We start from the raw sequence: 17,814 nt of genomic DNA, 5'->3' as shown, positions 1-17,814 counted from the left end.
AAACGTGATGCATAATACGTAAGTAATTGTGTTGCATCAAAGGCTCACAGTCCAGTGATTTAGTATTATACTTACATAAAATTTGGGGACTAGCATGACAGAATCAATAAAAGAATGGTTCAAACTGAAGCAAAGCCAGATATCCTGACTTTTAGCCTCTAGTATTGGTCAATATCATAGGTCAAGACTCAAAAATGCTGGAGCCGACACTTCCCACAATGCAACTTGATAGTTTCTTTCATTTGACGTCCCCTGCCTGGTAATTGGTCAAATTTTTCAAACTCCATGCCCAGTCTGTAAAGCAGGCTTTACCAAGGCAAGATAACCACAATGAAATCCCTGTGAGATAATGTCATAACAGTCAGGTTCATCCATTCCGCCAGTCCAACAAATCCTGTAGAGATACAACCAGTGAGAAATTTGTGAACCATATTCTGTACAGGAGGAAGCACACAGAAAGAATTTAAAAGAAAAGGGGATCACTTTGTTGTCTTCAGCAGGTGGCAGCAGAGTGTTAAAAACGGATTAACTGCACATGTCAAACCAGGAAGTGACTTCTTGTATGTACGCATGTTTGTGTCTGCGACTGCGTGTGCTTTTTCCGGTGCTTTGGTCTAACTGAATAACTGAACATACTACACTCAAGTTTCACACTGATCTGTAGTCAGTTTTTTAATATCCACAGGAATGTTTCAGCTTAAAAGCTTATCTTGAGTAAGAACTCAAAACTCATTCATGAGTAAGATGAGTAAAGCAGACAGTCAACAATTTCATTTTATATTTTTTCAGAAGCATAATATGACCCTGATTCCTTTCACCCACTAACTATAAATAGCAGACATGACAACCAACTAGTTTCCTTCTGTGACTTTATTTTAGGAAAACCAGCAAACATCACCTCTGTTTCTGATCTGAAATCCTGACCCTGGGACCAGATTGTCTAAAAGTTTATCTCAAACTCATCACACTATAGAACAGAGCAGGCACGGACACAGGCGTGATTGTGATTAGTGTAAGGGGGGCACACCTACAGATGCAGTCCCTTGAGGAAGCCTCATCCATCTGCATCTTTATTGAATCAGTCACTCTGCAGCCACCAGGGCTTGTGAAAAGCTGCACTTGGAATAAAATGGAAAGTGTATACTGCCTCCTGGTGACTGTAAAAAAAAAAAACCTACAAACTCTTAAAAAAAAAACTTGTATAGTGAACACTACACTACTGTTAAGCAAGTATGGAAGAAATGGTGGACTTCCCCAGTGGATTCATCTGCTCATTCATTATATTAAGTCAAATCTACCAGCAGTGAAGAGTGAACAGTAAAAGAACACATGTAGTATGAATGTAAAGGATCAGTACCTAGAAGGTGAATTATTTGTTGCAGCACAGTGAACTCAAGCAGCCATTCTAAACAAACTCACAAGTGAGTAAAGCAAGAAATGCACACATATAAAAATAATAAATGTCTAATAGTAAAGCACATAGCAGTTCTTTGGTAGCTCCCCAACACTTTCATTGCAAAGCAAATCATAGCAGCATAGCTTGCTGTACTCATCTCATGTTACAGATGTCACATGATCCTGTAACCATACAGTGATCATTTAAGGCAGTGTACAACAAGTATTTACACTCATTTGCAACAAGCGCAACAGCTCAATCAGAAACAAATATCAATTCATGTTCACAAAGAAAGTGGATTTAGTACCATAATATACATATATTTAACCCATTATTGTAGAACAGTTAAACTTTTCACTGTCAGTCGACTGAGCACTAAACCCAGCTGTCACCATACTTTTACTAAAAATATAGACTGCAAGGTTAAGTACAGAATTACAATCTAAGCTGTTTTCCTCCATTTGATGGAGCTATAGACAATATTACTGATTTTCTGAAATTAAAGCTGCAGTACGTGATTTATTTGGCCACTTGGGGACAAGCTGTAAACAAAACATTAACATCTTATATTAACTAACTTACTACCAAACAGTTGCTTATTTATCCACTGTGAAGTAACATTAGCATTCATTTGGAGTTTTGTATCTGGCCACCTGACAAATGTAGGTCCGATATTCATTCTCCTTTTAGCTCTGTTTTGGTCTCTACCAATTCCTGAGGTAAACAAAGTTTCTTTTGCTGTTAAATGCTCCACTATGTGCACCAGCTAAATGCTAACTTGGTGCAGAGCAGGTAGCATATAGTGTGTTTAGCTTTTTTACTGACAACAGTTGAATACAGGTTGATGAGAGCGGTGAGAGTGAAGTTGTGGGCCAAAAGACAAAAACAATGTGCTTGAATGCTCTGCTAAGCTGAGTGGAACTGCACTGTTGGATGATCATTTTCTGTGGATTCCTTAACTACAAGCCACCCCTTTCACAAAATGATTTATATTTGCACAAACATCAAATAATCCGTCCTGTCTGCCCCTTACACAGTACTGAGGTACATACTGCAGCCAAAGTGATTTACAAGAGCTCTTTAGCTTTCCCTCTATAAATCTGAATCTAAAAATTTTCTGCTGTATGGGTCTACACAACACAGGAGTTGGTACTGTATATTTGTAGCAGCTCAGCACAGAACAACATGAAGCATCACCTCAACGCAATCAGGACTCTTCAGAATGCTGCTTCTAGAGGAGGAGAAAGAAAAGTTGTCACACAGCTGAAGGACAACACTGAAATGTTGAATAATGAAATGTCTGGGGGTTCACCTGCTGTCTCAAGGCCTGCATGGATGTGTACTCAATACGCTCTCTCTTTTTTTGGATCCAGTTCGGTTCATCAGGGATCAGTAATGCCAAAATTACCTTAACCAAGATCAGCACATGCTGCAAGCACACAAAGATGTAAAAATGTTAGAGGAACACACACGTGTAATTATTTTGAACATCACCTCTCCTTCCTCCTCCTTACCTCCACTAAAACAGCCAACAGCAGGATGTTTTTGCTGCTCATTCTGCCCTCCTGAATCAGCTCTTGTAACTGTGGTGAGAGCAGCATTAGCCAGCAGTTGGTCACAACAGAGGCAAAACTCAGGACCTCGAATGCGATCTGCAACACAACACAATCACATGAGTTGTTAATTCATAACTGGCTGAGTGTGACATACTTTGTGCGTCTGACTTCTATTGTGCGTTGTAACTTTCTGCAGACCTGCCACACGCCCATGTTAGCCACAGGGGGGGAGAAGGGCTTGCGGAAGAGTTTGCAGATCTTGTAGGCGTCCGTTCGGATCTCCGTTACGTTATTGATGAGCAGCAGCAAAGCCGTCAGAGGATACACGCAGGAGAAAAGACTCAAATACCCAAACTGCACCAGGAGCTCGATGTACTCTGCAAACAGGCCCTGTGAAAAAACAAGATGCTGTGTCATACGCAGCCAGAGTGTATTCTAGTACCTGTTTTGATATGCACTTTTTCTAAATACTGCACACTCACAGGGAAAGCAGGTAGGTTGCTCTGGTTCCTAAATTTGTCCTCCTCTGGATCGTCCTCACTCTCTGTCCTATAGGGGGCACTGATGAACCGATCCACCAGGTAGGGTATGACCACCTCTGTGAACTGGTTGACCAGCTGTGTCACTATCAGCAATGATGCTAGACGCTTTAGACAGAGAAAGAGAATATGGGAATTTAATGTCACTGTAACAGCCTGTTTTCCGTCACACTTGCAATTGCTGACCATATCTCTGACTATTTTTTATTATATATATACTTTTTTTTTTACTTAATCATTTATTTACTTATTTATTTGCTCAATGTCCCGCCCACAGCACTGATCTGATTGCTTACATGTCGCGAATAATAGCCTATCAACACAGCGGAGCTGTGTGTTAAAGAGAAAGCAGCCGATACTACTAAAGGTGCAATAAACATCAAAATATGATAATCTGTTTCTATGATGAAGCGCAGTGTCCCTGTTACATCAGTGAACATGCCCGAAGTCACAGCTACGGTGTTTCACTCAGTGACACTCTTGGAAATTATGGCTTTTAAATAAGTTGCTCTTGCCTCACTGGGCTTAAACACAGCATGCATCTCTCTTCTTTTCACTGCACTGTAACGTTACATATTTATTATTTTAAAAATTAACAGTGACAGAAAAACTTTTTCTCATACTGTGATGGTTAAACTTTGCAATCAATCCACAGTTCACCTGTGTGCCCAACCGTTCGGAGGGAGGTGGGGGGTATTTTCAAGACAAAAAAAAACATTAAAACAAACATTATTTTTTTCAGATCCTCAAAGAGTTTTTTGCCATGAGATGCCATCCAGTGACCAGTATAAGGGAGTGTGAGAGCGATAACACCAAATTTAACACACCTGCTCCCCATTCACACCTGAGACCTTGTAACACTAACGAGTCACATGACTCTGGGGAGGGAAAATGGCTCACTTTTCTTGCCAGCAGTTTAGACATTAATGGCTGTGGGATGTGTTATTTTGAGGGGACAGCAACTTTACAGTGTTCTACAAGCTGTACACTCACATGAAAAGATATAATCAAGATATAATGAGCAGTTAAGCCACATTTTCAGGAACCTGACATTGCAGTGCTCTGTAAGTAATAGTGAGAATACTAAACTGGATTCTTTATGCAACAAGGAGCTGTGTGAAACTGATCATCTGTGAGAAGAGCAATGCTATGGCTTTTTTCATCTAACAAAGTGAATTAAGGATTTGTTTCAACCAAATTAGACTTAGTGATTGATGGATAGTGGAAAGACTAAGAAAGTTTTATTTTGTTACTGTGGAGTTGAAATTAAGTGTGCTTAAAGGTTCAGTGTGTAACATTTAGTAGAATCCATTGACTGACCGTCCGCGGAGCACATGAATGCACTGTGAGCTGTTGGTTGCAATTCACAACCTTCACCAGTTGCCACTAAAACACTCACTGAACCTTTAACTATGACCCGTAAGGTAAATGTATAGTTTTTTTTCAATGGAATCTGGTGGCAAGTGAGAATGATATGACGGCTATTTCTGGTTAAATAAAAAGGATCTTACAGTTTGACAAAAAGGTCTATATCTCAAGGGATCCTTTGTTTTCAAATACTTTCAAACAATCTGAGCCTGTCAGTGACAAAAGCACTTTTAGTGGACATACTGGTGCATTTGTCTCCAGCAGACATTGCAACCTGCATTGCGGTTGCGTAGAGTGAGAATATCTTGGTGAATTAAGGGGTTAATTTTACCAAACCAGAGTTGGTGACAGTCGGAACAGTGGAAATACTAACAAAGATGGTTTGGGTCAGTTTGTCTTGTCCAGTGTGAATGAAGTCTGTTTCACAATGATCTGCGAGATAGACTCAGTGGAGTTCCATTTGCTTTGGTCTGAGACGCTGGTGCTCTAGTGCGACATTTAATAGCAGTGAATGTTGCTTACAGTACCTTTAAATATACATATTTCTTTGATGTAAAAATGAAAAAACATGAATTTCTCCCAGAAAACACTACGCTAGCTTTCGTGTCAGCTAAAAGAGCCTGTTTTGGTGCGAGATATGGATTTATATATATATAAATATTTTAAATCTGTCTCATGGAAGAGCCCTAAATTTATTTAAGTTCATTTCTAAATCACTGGAGTACCTGTTTGAAGACAAACACTGAGAGCAGAGGAAGATTTGTAGAGATCAACTGTTACCTTTCGAAGCAAAGGCACATCCTGCTTGAAGAAGGCGATGTGGAAGAGCACTGCAAAGTAGTTGAAGAAGGTGAACTGGGGGAAGAAAGAAAAGAGCCTGGTAAAAGTGTCTGCTGGGTTAAGAAGATGTAAGAACTCATGGTTGGAGAGGAGAGGAGGAACTGACCACTAAGACTTTGGCTGTCAGATGGTTCTCGAAGGCAGACTCCTCTCTGTGGTTCTCTAAAGGGAAATATAAGATTAATTAATTGTCTACTTAATTGTCATAAATTGTCATATTGTAGATACTGTATACCAAATCCACCTACCTCAAGTCATTACTCCTGCACAAAATACTTATTTATTCCAGTATCCTTTGCACTACGCTTCATTGCACTGTGTACATGTGTACATGTGTACATGTACAGTATATGTACCTGTATATCACATCCAACTCATGTGTGTGACATGCACACACTCCTGCATCCTTTGCACTCTGCTCACTGCACTATTTGTCAATATGTCTATATTGTTTTTGTTCATAGTGTGTGTATATTTGTGTTGTCTACACTGAAGTCTGTGATTTTATTTTATTTTTATTATTGTGATTTTGCATTTTTGTATGAGTAAGCACATTGTGAGCAATGTACAATCCAGAGTCAAATTCCTCGTATGTGTACACATACCTGGCAATAAAGCTGATTCTGATTCTGATTAATTGCTAATCATAAGCATTATGAACAGTACTGTTGGTATGGCTGCAAAACCTGATTGGCCAAATGACTATTTTCCTTTCTCTTTTTTCTCTCCCTGTCTCCATCCCATAACGCTTTCCCTCTCGTAACTGAATCTTTGCCACAAATAACGTATGGCATCCATTCTTTCTTACTCACCATATTCAGTCAGAGACTGTGCCACCGTCCTGTAAGCAGTCGCCAACATGTTTGTATAGACAATGTGAAGCATTGATGGCAAGTAGAGCAAAGTCTGAGACAACAGGGAGTCCCAGTCTTTGTGTAGCTGTTGCACCTGGGCCTCCCCCCAGTAGAAACAAAGCATACCCAGTACCACCAACCCTGCAGGAGGAGTCATAACAAACACGAGACATGAGGCTGAAGGCAAGGCTGGTTTTTCAATTTTATAGAGCAGAGAATACTGTTTTATCGTTAGCAGTCTTTGGAAAACATCACTTACACTTATTTTACTTCAGTTATTGAATAAAGCAACTAATGAATATCATGGTACCTTTCAGCTCAGTAACATGCACTGATGAATTCATTCAATTCAACTTTAAAATTCAAGTTCTACCTAGGAACAGCCCCACCACTGGGACTGACACCAGTGCCATACGCAGGTCCCTCTGCCATTCAGGAAAGAGCGGCTCCACACGACCTGTCACAGGGTTGACCCCGACCTCGCCATGGAAACCGGGCCGGGGCTCTGCGAAGCGCTCTGCAAGGTACAGGGTCCCCCAGCGGTAGGACAGCGAGGCGCTCCGACGCTTCCACAGCTCCATAAAAATCGTGGACCAGAGCATGCTGAACACTGCCTGGATCATGTGGCCGCTGACAACTGCTGATTCATCTTCAACCCTTGTGACTCCTGAGCCAGAGACCGACTCCATGTCCTTCTGAACCTCGCCTGCGATGGGCAAGAAGAAGCCAGTTAGTTTGTATTTCTGCCCACAACTGCACTCAGTGCACTGGACAAAGACATCCATCAGCCTAAATGACTTGTCACCTTGGTACCAAAGTTAACATATAGACAAGTACACTATATTGTCAAAGTTTTAGGTTACCTGCACATGAAGGGTAATGACATCCCATTCTTAATCTGTAGGGTTTAATATGGAGTTGGCCCACCCTTTGCAGCTATAACACCTTCAACTAGTCCACAAGGTTTAATTTGAGTGTGTTCATGGGAATCTTTGACCATTCTTCTAGAAGCACATTCGTGAGGTTAGTCTCTGCTCTAATTCATCCCAGGTGTTCAGTCTGGTTGAGGTCAGGACACCACACCAAACTCCCTCATCCATGTCTTTATGGACCTTGCTTTGTGCACTGGTGCGCTGTCATGTTGGAACTGTTTCCACAAAGAGCATGTAATTGTCCAAAATGTTTTGGTATGCTGAAGCATTAACAGTTCCTTTCACTGGAACTAAGGGGCCAAGCCCAACTCCTGAAATACAAGTACCGTTCTCCTGGAAATCGCCAAACCCAGACTCCATCCGGATTGCCAGACAGAGAAGCGTGATTCATCACTCCAAAACACATCACCACTGCTCTAGTGTCCAGTGGCGGCGTGCTTTACACCACTGCATGATACACTTTGCACTGAAACCCATTCCATGAAGCTCTATGCACACTGTTCTTGAGCTCATCCCAAGGCCACATGATGTTTGGAGGTCTGTAGCTATTGACTCTGCAAAAAGTTGTCAACTTCTGCGCACCATGTGGCTCTGCATGCCCTGACCCCGCTCTGTGATTTTATGTAAATGCTCCGTACGCGCCTTTCTAGTCTTTTCGACCACTCAAAGCTTTGAAGCATCTGCATTCACCAGCTTGATTTAATTGATTGGAACACCTGAATTCAACGATTTGGGAGAGGTCCTTAAACTAATATAGTGATATGTTTGCATTTTGAATTTAAGTTGTCATGTTTGGCATGTAAGCATGTTACTATACTCGTAAATGTCAGTATCTCACAAAAGTGAGAACACCCCTCACATTTTTGTAAATATTTGCTTATATCTTTTCATGTGACAATACTGAAGAAATCACATTTTGCTACAATGTAAAGCAGTGAGTGTACAGCTTGTATAAGAGTGTAAATTTGCAGTCCTATCAAAATAACACAACACACAGCCATTAAAGGAGACCTATTATGCTTTTCTATATATATATATAAAAAGTACTATGCCAATTTGGACAGTCCCCAGTGTAAATGACACCCAGCTGTCAATATTTTTAAATGTCCTGCCCCATCCAGGCTGTGATTGGTCAGTTCACGAAAATGACATTGACAAGTTACTTTCTGCACACAGCTGCTTGAAAGGCACCCAAGCTTCTCTCTCCGCCAGTCTCACAATACATTTGGACAGCACTACAAAATGGCAAGCTCCCTATATAGTGAACAGTGGGTGATTTCAGACACAGCCATAGTCTCTCTCTTTTACCAATCTCAGACCAAGCCTCACATAGTTGTGAACAAGAGAAAGGCTGGGTTGCAATATTTTTATTTGAATTATTATAATTATCATTTGAATTATCTCAAGGCCATGAGTTAATAAAATGGGTAGTGAAAGTAATATAGAAACGTGACAACTGTACTAGTTACTTTTAATACCCAGTAATAAGTAAAGTAATATTCTTACTTTTAAGAAGTAATAAGTAACATTACAGTTCCAGAGTAACTTGGGAGTGGAAGAGACAGTTACACTGGCACATTCACATGTGCTGGACTCCAGACACTGTGAAGATGGAGAGATGGCCAAGAAACAACCAAAGAAGAAAAGGTCTGAAGAGTATAAACAGAGAAGAATGTTACATGACAAGTCAAGGGGGAAGGCATTTCAACTCTGGAGAAATCTCTAAGATTTGAAACTTGGGGGCCGGAGCTTCTGAGTGAAGCACTAAAGGGAGGACTGTATTTGTTTGGCAGTTGAGTTCAAATATCAACAATCCCTCTGCAGAATCCCTTATTCTCCCTTTAAGTACCTTACACAGTATATTTAAACAAATATTACTGATAAATCTGCACACCTACCTGAAAAGTATGTGATGGACAGGCCTAGTATCGCTGGTGGGAGCAGAGACCAGGTGTAGAAATCAAGGAAGCTGAAGTAGAAAGCCACAGAGCTTCCAAAATACCCATTGACTGAATCTGGATGAAGCAGCAGACAGAGGTGTTTGGTGTAAGTGCATACACTGTTCACTTGTCTTACAGGCAGAAAATAGAAGTTTGCCCACACAGCCATCTATTGTAAAGTCCAACTCCCCGCAGGGGTGCCACATGCATGAAAAACTGAGACTGTGGCCATATTTGCATTCGTTTCTGTATGTGTGTGCATAAACAGTCATGTGGTATTGTATGTGTGTGTGTGTGTGTGTGTGTGTGTGTGTGTGTGTGTGTCTGTTGCATTTCTTACCCAGTGGCTGAGCCAGCTGATTCCCAGAGTACCAGGCTTTACTGAGATCCTTCAGTTTGGCCGGGATGTGGAGGGGAAACATGTCCACAATAACACCAGCTGACCCAAGCTTCTGCCCTGCAACAACACAGCGTTACACAAAGCTACACTTCAACCCGGAGAGATATGAGAACATGGCACTGGTGAAAGAGGGAGAGTTTTCCAATTAAGCGACAACTAGTCCACACATATACAGTTACATACACACATACATTGAAGCAGATGCTGACTCAAGCTATTTCAAATGTGTGGAGAAGAACAGCTAAGGACATAGAGAGACATAGTACAGCTGGAGACTGTTAGAATGTGGAGACAGCAGACTGGATGGGAGTCTACAATGTGGTGAGATGAGTGCACTGCAAAAAATGTCTTCACAAATGATTCAGCTGTTGTTATTTGCATATGAGTATGTGTTTTTGTGTTTCTATCTTTGTCCCGAGGCATTCATTGAAATTATTAAATGCCACAAACTGAAAAAAGATCCAACAATGAAGTATTTATCTCGATGGATATTTTTCCAGTGTTTGCATCCTGTCTAACTCATACTGATGTGAACACACATAGAGAGCACTCACAGACGTTGTCTCGGTGATGCAGTGTGTAGCTGTCAGAGAGGCCGGGTATTCTTAGGTCTCTTTGCGCCCGCATGCCGTCCAGCTCATACTTCACTATGTACTGCCTCTCTGCCAGGGTCAGGAACACCTCCATGTTGTCTATCACACACATGAATACACACAGACACATGGATATAGCCAGTGATGTATAGATACAAAGACACACAAAGAAAATAAAAAATACAGTTGTTGTTTTTTGTATATTTTTATTACATTTTTCAAAACACAAAACACACAGAACAGCTCAGACACGACAGGGAAGGAAAAAACAGCAGAATGTGGGCATGTTGGTACAGTAAATAGGAAGTAATTATGAAAATAAAAATAAATAACAATGGGGGCATTTTCCATCCAACTTCCACCCTTTCAATGTCCTGCAGCAAGGCAAAGCAGTATCCAGATAAGAATCAATACAGAGCATATATACATAGCAAGGCTACAAGGTGCTTGTTAGATAGTGGGCACTTAAAAAAAGTCACAAAGACAAGCTAGGCTGATCTAGGAAATCCACAAAGCAAGGAGGATGACATCGTGGGCCCAATATGCTGCAATTAAGGGTCCCAGATCTTATAGAAAGTGTCTATTTTGGAGTGAAGCATGCATGTGATGTATTCACTAGGAAGGCAGTCCGTTACAATGTTGTGCCATGATTGTTTTGACCCAGAAGAGTAGAATGTTCCTTCTAGCAGCAAAAGTCAGTACATTGAAAAGTCTCCTGTGTTTACTATCAGTGAGCAGTCAGCTCATTCATAATACTAGACCACTACCTTTGTAACTTCACACATGACCAGGGAGCAGTGAACATAATTACCAGTCTCAGAACTGCACTTCCAGCAAAGCGGGGAAACATTAGCATCCATTTTGTTCTTGACAACAAACGATGTACAATTCTGAGCTGTGTGGATTTGGTGCGGTTACACACAGAAATGTTCAAGGCCTGAGACCAGACCTCCCGCCAGTCAGCATCATCTATAGCAATGCCTAGATCTTTTTCCCAAGCATGCTCGGTGGTTTGTGAGGTAAGAGGAGAATTAGAATTCAGGGCTCTGTAAACAACAGTAATGCATAATAATAATAATTATTAAAGACGAGTAAGAAAGTTATTCCTGTGTTTTGTATAACCACCAACTGCCTTAACTTCTTGAATTTACATTATTAACACTGTTCTCATTGGAGTACAGTCGGGGAATAAAAACCCATAAAATTTATTGTGTGTCTGGCCTCGTCCTTCCTGGCCTGGCCGCAGTTGTTTTAAAGAACTAACATACACACCCTCTCTCATCATTGTGAGGACCCCTCTCACTCTGCCTGCATGTTTGTCTTGCTCTGCGGCCTGTTTTGCAGTTACTGGGAGTTTGCTTGTAGTGGGAGGTGGGAGGGTCGCCTGCTCATACCTGTCCATCTGGGCTGGGCTTCCTAGAAAGCATAAAGGACTGCTCTTCGGGGAGTCCCACTCTCTTTCAGCCGGCCTGCATCGAGCTCAGCTTTCTTCCTTTGTTTGATTTGCCGGTTTTACCAGTAAACATACATTACATCATATTTTCACTCATCCACACACTTCTGACATGACTGATAACATAAGATAAGATGTTCCTTCATTGATCCCCGTACCGGAAATTCAAATTTGCATAGCAGCACAGGGGAATGTAGTGCAAAGTAAAAAGAAGACTAAAATAAATTAATCAGTCACTGCCTCTACACTGTCAAGTTCTGTCCCTACCAACAAGCTAGCCCAGTTTGTTGGCGCCACAAGTCCTGATGCCACCTCCCCAGCACAGCAAAGAAGATGACACTGGTCACTACATATTGGTAGAACAGTGGTTACAGTTATGCTGATGTTAACTGCCAGGGAGGAATCCCAAGAGAGTTTGGGCTTTAGTCCAAATGGCCTGGTCTTTGGTCACAGAGTTTAAGGCCTTTTAGCCTCTCTGAAGGCCCCAAATAACATAATAGATTATGTAAATGATTTCAGACATGACTGACAGCTCTCCTACTTACACATCCCACCAGTTAGTTCATATGAGTTAAAAAAATTACTTTTTGACTGATATTTCTGTGTGTGGCCTCCCTTTTTGTTGCTAGCGTTCAGCCAGGTGGTAACATGTAAAGCGTGCTCACGTACATTTCATATACCATACCATATGTCCAGTACTCCACTGCAGTACCTGAATCTTTAAAGTTGTCTCTGTCGTTGTAGGAGAAGGCTGCCATGTCCTCGTTGCGGTAAAACTTACATAGTCCCAACTCTTCAGTGGCTCTAAGTAATGTACAGCGTGGGGCGGAGACCACAATGATGTTACCGCTGGTGTCCTCGCCCGGGTGGGCCAGTAATGCAGCACCTGGGGTGAAACAGTGGAGCAAAGAGGGAGTATTGTAACTCTTATTTTGGAGTTACCAAAAGGGAGGAAATTAGGGACCTCGTCATGGGACAGTATGAAGAGGAGCAATTACAGCAACCAAAACTTCAATGTTTCAATGTACATATGGGCATGTGAGAAACTAAAGTCACATTTCAAAAATGAGAATTCAGCCTTAAAACATTAGATAGATTAGATAGGAAGCATGCATGACTTGCATGACTCCATTCTGCACGATTTGGTGAGAAATTAAGGCTGTCTTGGGGACTGGTTTTAAGGTGATTAAAACATTTCAGTCCTTTCTTTTGAATGTTCAGTTGGCATCTGCATCATTATGCTTTACATGCATTTATTGGTGTTTTTATGTGTATGTGTAAAATGTATGTGCAAACTTCTGTTAACATTCTGTTGGATATTTGTCCCAATGGTTATAGCTATGATGACTAAGCGCATGCCAAACTTCACTGCTATACAGCGGAATGGGTTGGATGACACTATTAAATATTTTAAGCCAAATTTTATTTGGAATTTGGAAATTAAAATATGTTCTTTTAATTGCATTTAGAGCTCTCTGAGCTTTTATTTTAGTGCACTTACTGCCGTGTTGAAAGTCCATAACACTGTTTTGGTTATATGCTGTGTTCCGGACTTCATGGAACTCAAAGATTTCCTTGTTCAAAATTCCAGTTTCCGACCTCAAAGCGTTCCAGGTGCATGATGGTTTATGACACTGAGAGTGAACAAATAACATGGCTGACCTTGACCAACTGATGTTCCTCTAATAACATTGGCAACCTTCCAAATTTCAACGTCAATTTACATGCAGAACAGGTTTTACAAAAGTATGATTGAGGGATTTTAAAATTTAGGTTGAACACCATCCTGTCCTGGCATTTTGCCAACAGCTAACATTAAGTTATCTCAACCATTGCAAAGAGCTGCTGTGCACACACACCCCTTGGATCAGCTTGTGGGGTGCCAGGTTGTGTTGTTAGGAGGGTTGAAATTGTTATGAAGTGTGTGGATTGTGCATGTATTGCAACTTGGGTGACATGATGTTCAGATGTCTTGTTCACATTTCAGCCTGACATATCTGGTGTCTTTGGAAACGTTGGCATCTCCACTACAATTCTCAACAAAGGGGTTTAACATTTTTTGGTGGCAAAGTATTGTTTTAATGACTTTAGTTGCAAGATAAATATATCTAGGCAACTCCTACAAACCTCTTCAGGGACCGTAATAATGAAGTGAAACAAAATGGCAATTAACTCTTATTATTATAATGCCAAAAAAAATACATGTTGACATACAGTAGCTGCAGAAAATAAGTATGTACTTCTTTTCCTCAGGTTTTTTCTTTCCGCGTTACATATAAACAATCTCTGGCTTACATTTACATAGAAATAATTTTACTATAATGATCTTCATTGTCAACTGGCACGCATATATATTCATATGCTAGAGACCTTCCAGGCAATGGCTCTCTTGTGTAATATACTTCCATAAGGAGATAGAGAAATCTTATAAATGTTCATCAGTCAGTGCAGATAGACAGGTGAACTCTACAAGACTCCTGCAGATCTTCACTGTTATCACTGTCCTCACCTCCATCTTTCTGAGGAGCTCCGATCAGTCTGATGAGCCACCTTTTCGTCTCAGGGCGAACTTTCTCTCCGAGCTTCACCAGAACCAATGGCTCGACCCGCTCCGACACACAGCAGGGGCAACTAACTTTGGTCCAGCCGTGTCCAATAGGCAAAGTGGTGGCACTGAGTTTGCTCAGGACCTTCTCTGAGGGACTCTCTGGCTGATGGGCTCCTTCATTGCTGCTGCCACCGCCAATTTCATCACCACCTGCCTTACTCATGGTGAGCCTGAGAAGAAATGTTAACAAGAGTTTATAGTTTGCTGTGTTGTGTTTGTTGAGCTCTTTTGTTCACTGTTCCATCATCACTAACTCCCAACAGGAGAGCTAGAGCGATAGACCCTCTTCCAAGAACTACTCATGGTTTGGTGAAACTAAGAAGGCTAGCATCATGTATGTAGGGATGTCATTGTCTCTCGGTCCACCACTTTAGTCCAGATTGAAATATCTCAACCACTATTTTTTTCATACATACAAACAACTATTAGATTGCCATGAAATTTGGTACAGACCAGTGCGTTAAGCGGGCAGGTGCTCACCAGTATGCAGTACCAGCACTTCCACACTTTACATCCATACTGTGACTTTTTCTTGCATACAGGCAGTTCTGTAAGCTGCAGGTACAGAGCACTGAGATGCAGGAGGGCTTCCTTTGGAAAAAACTGTTAAACTGTGTGCTGTTGTTGTCTGATGTGTACAGTACAGTCTAATCTGCATGCTGTACTTTGTCATTGGCACTGCACCATTCAGATAAGAGTCTAAACTAAGTTTCAGTTGCTCAGTAAAAAAGTTGTTATTTCGGCACTGACAGCAGATAATCGCAAATGTGCTTGAAGATACACTCACATACAGCCAGGAAGACAAATAAGGACTGGCAGACACACAGGGAGACAAAAGTGAAAGTGGTACCGTCTACCCTATTGAGTTATGTTTAAACAGACAGTGACAGTGAGAGAGAGACATATAGGGTGAAAGAGAGGATGAGTCAGGAAATACAACACCTTTCAGAGGGTTGGCGATAAGGTTCTGGTTTCCAGTCCTACAGCATGCCCACACCATCTCCAAACTCCTGCTTGAACCGTTTGAACACACATACGCACAGATGAACATGAAGACAACACAACGTCTATTCACTTTTCCTAAAAAGAAAACAGGAACTACACCCTCTCACTCTCTGCACACACTCACCTGGCCTCACTATGTGGTTCCACCCAGTTGTGTGCCTGTGTATATATCTGTGTGTGTAAATGGCAGGAATGCGGAGGAACTTCCTGAGACTGCAGGGTGTGGAGGGTTGTTAGGTTTATATTCAGGCTCCTCCCTTATGAGCACTCTTTGCTTTGCTGCTGCTGCAGCTCAAGATTCAACTGCTCCACCTGCCTATTTACCCTGAGTTAAAAACACACAGCCTGCTGCAGACAGCCTGGGTGTGTAAAGATTACAGACCTGTTGTACTCACTCCAATCGTTATGAAGAGCTTTGAGAGACTTGCGCTGCATATTAAAGACTGCCTCCCTCCCACCTTTGCCCCCAATCAATTTGCATACACAGCAAACAGGTCGACAGAGGATGCCGTCACCCTAGCTCTTCACACAGCTCTGAATCACCTGGAACACAGAGGGACCTACGTTCCGATGCTCTTCATAGATTACAGTTCAGTGTTCAATACTATTATATCAGACATATCAATCAGGAAACTGCTCCACCTTGGCTTCCCAACTCACATCTGCCCTTGGATTATGGACTTTCTCACAGCCGCCCCCAGTCTGTCAAGCTTGGCCCCCCACCTCTCCTCCAGCCTCAGCACTGGCTCCCCACAAGACTGAGAGCCCATTACTTTACTCACTTCATACAAATCACAGCGCACCAATCCATCCCTCCAACTCTGCTTTTAAATTTATGAATGATACAAAAAAGCTTTGGACTCATCTCTGCAGACACCCACAATCTTTCCAGAGCAAAAAAAAAACATTGTTAAAGACATTTCTCACCCTGGCATCCATCTCTTTGATCTCCTGCCCTCAGGGAGACTCTGCAGGTCTATCAGAACATGAACCACCAGAATAATGAACAGTTTCTTTCCAAAGGCCATCTGTTTTTATTGCATTTTATTATTGTTTTTACATTAATTTTATTTTTGCAATATTACAAACTACCTGTCTGCATTCTTTTGTTTTGTTTTTTTTACGTATATGGATGTGTGTACAGTTTCTTTTAAGCACTGCTGGCAGGGACACTCACTTTTTGTTGTGTTCATTGTAATATAATGACAATAAAGGCTTCTATTCTATTTGATTCTATTCTATTCTGTCCTACACCTAAAGATACTTCATTTTAACTACAGTTTAAATGAAACCCTAAACCATCTGCTTTCAAAACAGCAAACCAGATCAGAGCATTGTTGACCGATACAAAATTACACTGTACCATATACTCTATATCTGTTTTTTTCTTTTGTTATTCATTGTCATTCATATTAAAGTCTGAGAAGGGGAAATTACTCATAGATCCTCTGCAAACATGCATCTTGTGTGAGCTGATCACACCTCTAAGTACATGTGTCAATGCACCCCAAGACACATTGAGGACGCATTTAGATCTATCGCTCTGACCATATCCAGAGGTGCTCTGGTATGGCAAGTCAGGTAATTTAAGAATACATTAACAACACATTGACAACATCTCAGGCATCAATTTTACATAATTCTGGGTCATTTGGCCACTTGTCCACTATGAATGGGTGAATATCAAAAGTTCCCATTGGCTAAGCACTAGCTTTAAACCATTTCAGCAAGCCTAGGGGTTTAGTGCCAGGTCACTATTTAACATGCTAATACCATGCTATACTATGTGTGGTTGAAACGTCTTGACATGTCACTTTGGTAACAAATCAGCTGACTGGCTTTTTACAATAACTCCCAGCCTCACCACATTAGACCAGCCGATCTCTGACCTACAGCTCTTCTATTCCGTCTCAGTACTCTTAGACCTATCTCATTACATTGAGCTGGTGTAATTAGATAGATGCAGCACACATATGTTACAAGCACCTTCAAGAAAACATGTAATGAAAAGACGTCAACACATGTTTATAACAATATTGAATGATTCATGGGTTTGCACTCAACGCAGACAGACTGCAGTACAAAATGAGTAGATAATGCCCCTCTCTTTCCTCCGAGTGGGGAACCACTGGGGGGTTAATTTAGGAACTCAAATTGAATTCTGTCTTGACACTGATTTAATCAGTAAAGACTGGGTTTCAAAAGTTAACTTTTTCGAATTCAGGCAAAGTAATCATCATTTCTGGTAAGCATAAATGAATAGGAAAACCATCTTAGCTATACATATAGTAGCATTGATCTTTTTGTTTTTTACGAAGCCTGAATAGTAT

General features: G+C 41.2%; 2 protein-coding genes across 4 annotated transcripts in view; both read right to left on the bottom strand.

Moving 5' to 3' along the window:
• The window catches only part of LOC119893062 (anoctamin-10-like), a 13,408-nt gene extending 12,340 nt beyond the window's left edge, over positions 1–1,068 (bottom strand). The window contains 1 exon segment of the mRNA XM_038704989.1: positions 1,032–1,068. Within this exon segment, the coding sequence (XP_038560917.1) occupies positions 1,032–1,068 (37 nt within the window).
• On the bottom strand, positions 710–15,681 carry LOC119894242 (anoctamin-10-like). 3 transcript variants are annotated; one of them, XM_038706886.1, is made up of 16 exons: positions 15,609–15,681; positions 15,422–15,492; positions 14,381–14,649; positions 12,584–12,757; positions 10,380–10,517; positions 9,766–9,882; positions 9,384–9,500; positions 6,927–7,259; positions 6,512–6,694; positions 5,806–5,861; positions 5,640–5,714; positions 3,435–3,599; positions 3,151–3,342; positions 2,911–3,048; positions 2,709–2,825; positions 710–2,627 (listed from the first exon to the last, which is right to left on the bottom strand). In XM_038706886.1, the coding sequence occupies exons 3-16, from the start codon at positions 14,640–14,642 to the stop codon at positions 2,604–2,606; spliced, it is 2,091 nt and encodes a 696-aa protein (XP_038562814.1). In that variant the 5' UTR covers positions 14,643–14,649; positions 15,422–15,492; positions 15,609–15,681; the 3' UTR covers positions 710–2,603. The 3 variants fall into 3 exon arrangements, with proteins under 3 accessions (XP_038562814.1, XP_038562815.1, XP_038562813.1); XM_038706887.1 differs by having other exon boundaries at positions 15,422–15,489; positions 15,609–15,680; XM_038706885.1 differs by lacking the exon at positions 15,609–15,681 and having other exon boundaries at positions 15,422–15,585.
• Between the last annotated feature and the right edge of the window lie 2,133 nt (positions 15,682–17,814).

Source organism: Micropterus salmoides, unplaced genomic scaffold (genome assembly GCF_014851395.1).
Source record: "Micropterus salmoides isolate LMB-PRFRI ecotype aquatic unplaced genomic scaffold, ASM1485139v1 Ms_hic_scaffold_8, whole genome shotgun sequence".
Lineage (NCBI taxonomy): Eukaryota > Metazoa > Chordata > Actinopteri > Centrarchiformes > Centrarchidae > Micropterus > Micropterus salmoides.
This window is presented reverse-complemented; position numbering and strand designations above follow the sequence as displayed.

Coding starts and splice junctions, on each gene's coding strand:
- LOC119894242 (XM_038706886.1), bottom strand. CDS start 14,642: ATGAGTAAGGCAGGTGGTGATGAAATTGGCGGTGGCAGCAGCAATGAA. Junction 9,883..10,379: donor GCATCACCGAGACAACGTCT/GTGAGTGCTCTC, acceptor GTGTTGTTGCAG/GGCAGAAGCTTGGGTCAGCT. Junction 5,862..6,511: donor ACAGTCTCTGACTGAATATG/GTGAGTAAGAAA, acceptor ATTTCCCTTTAG/AGAACCACAGAGAGGAGTCT.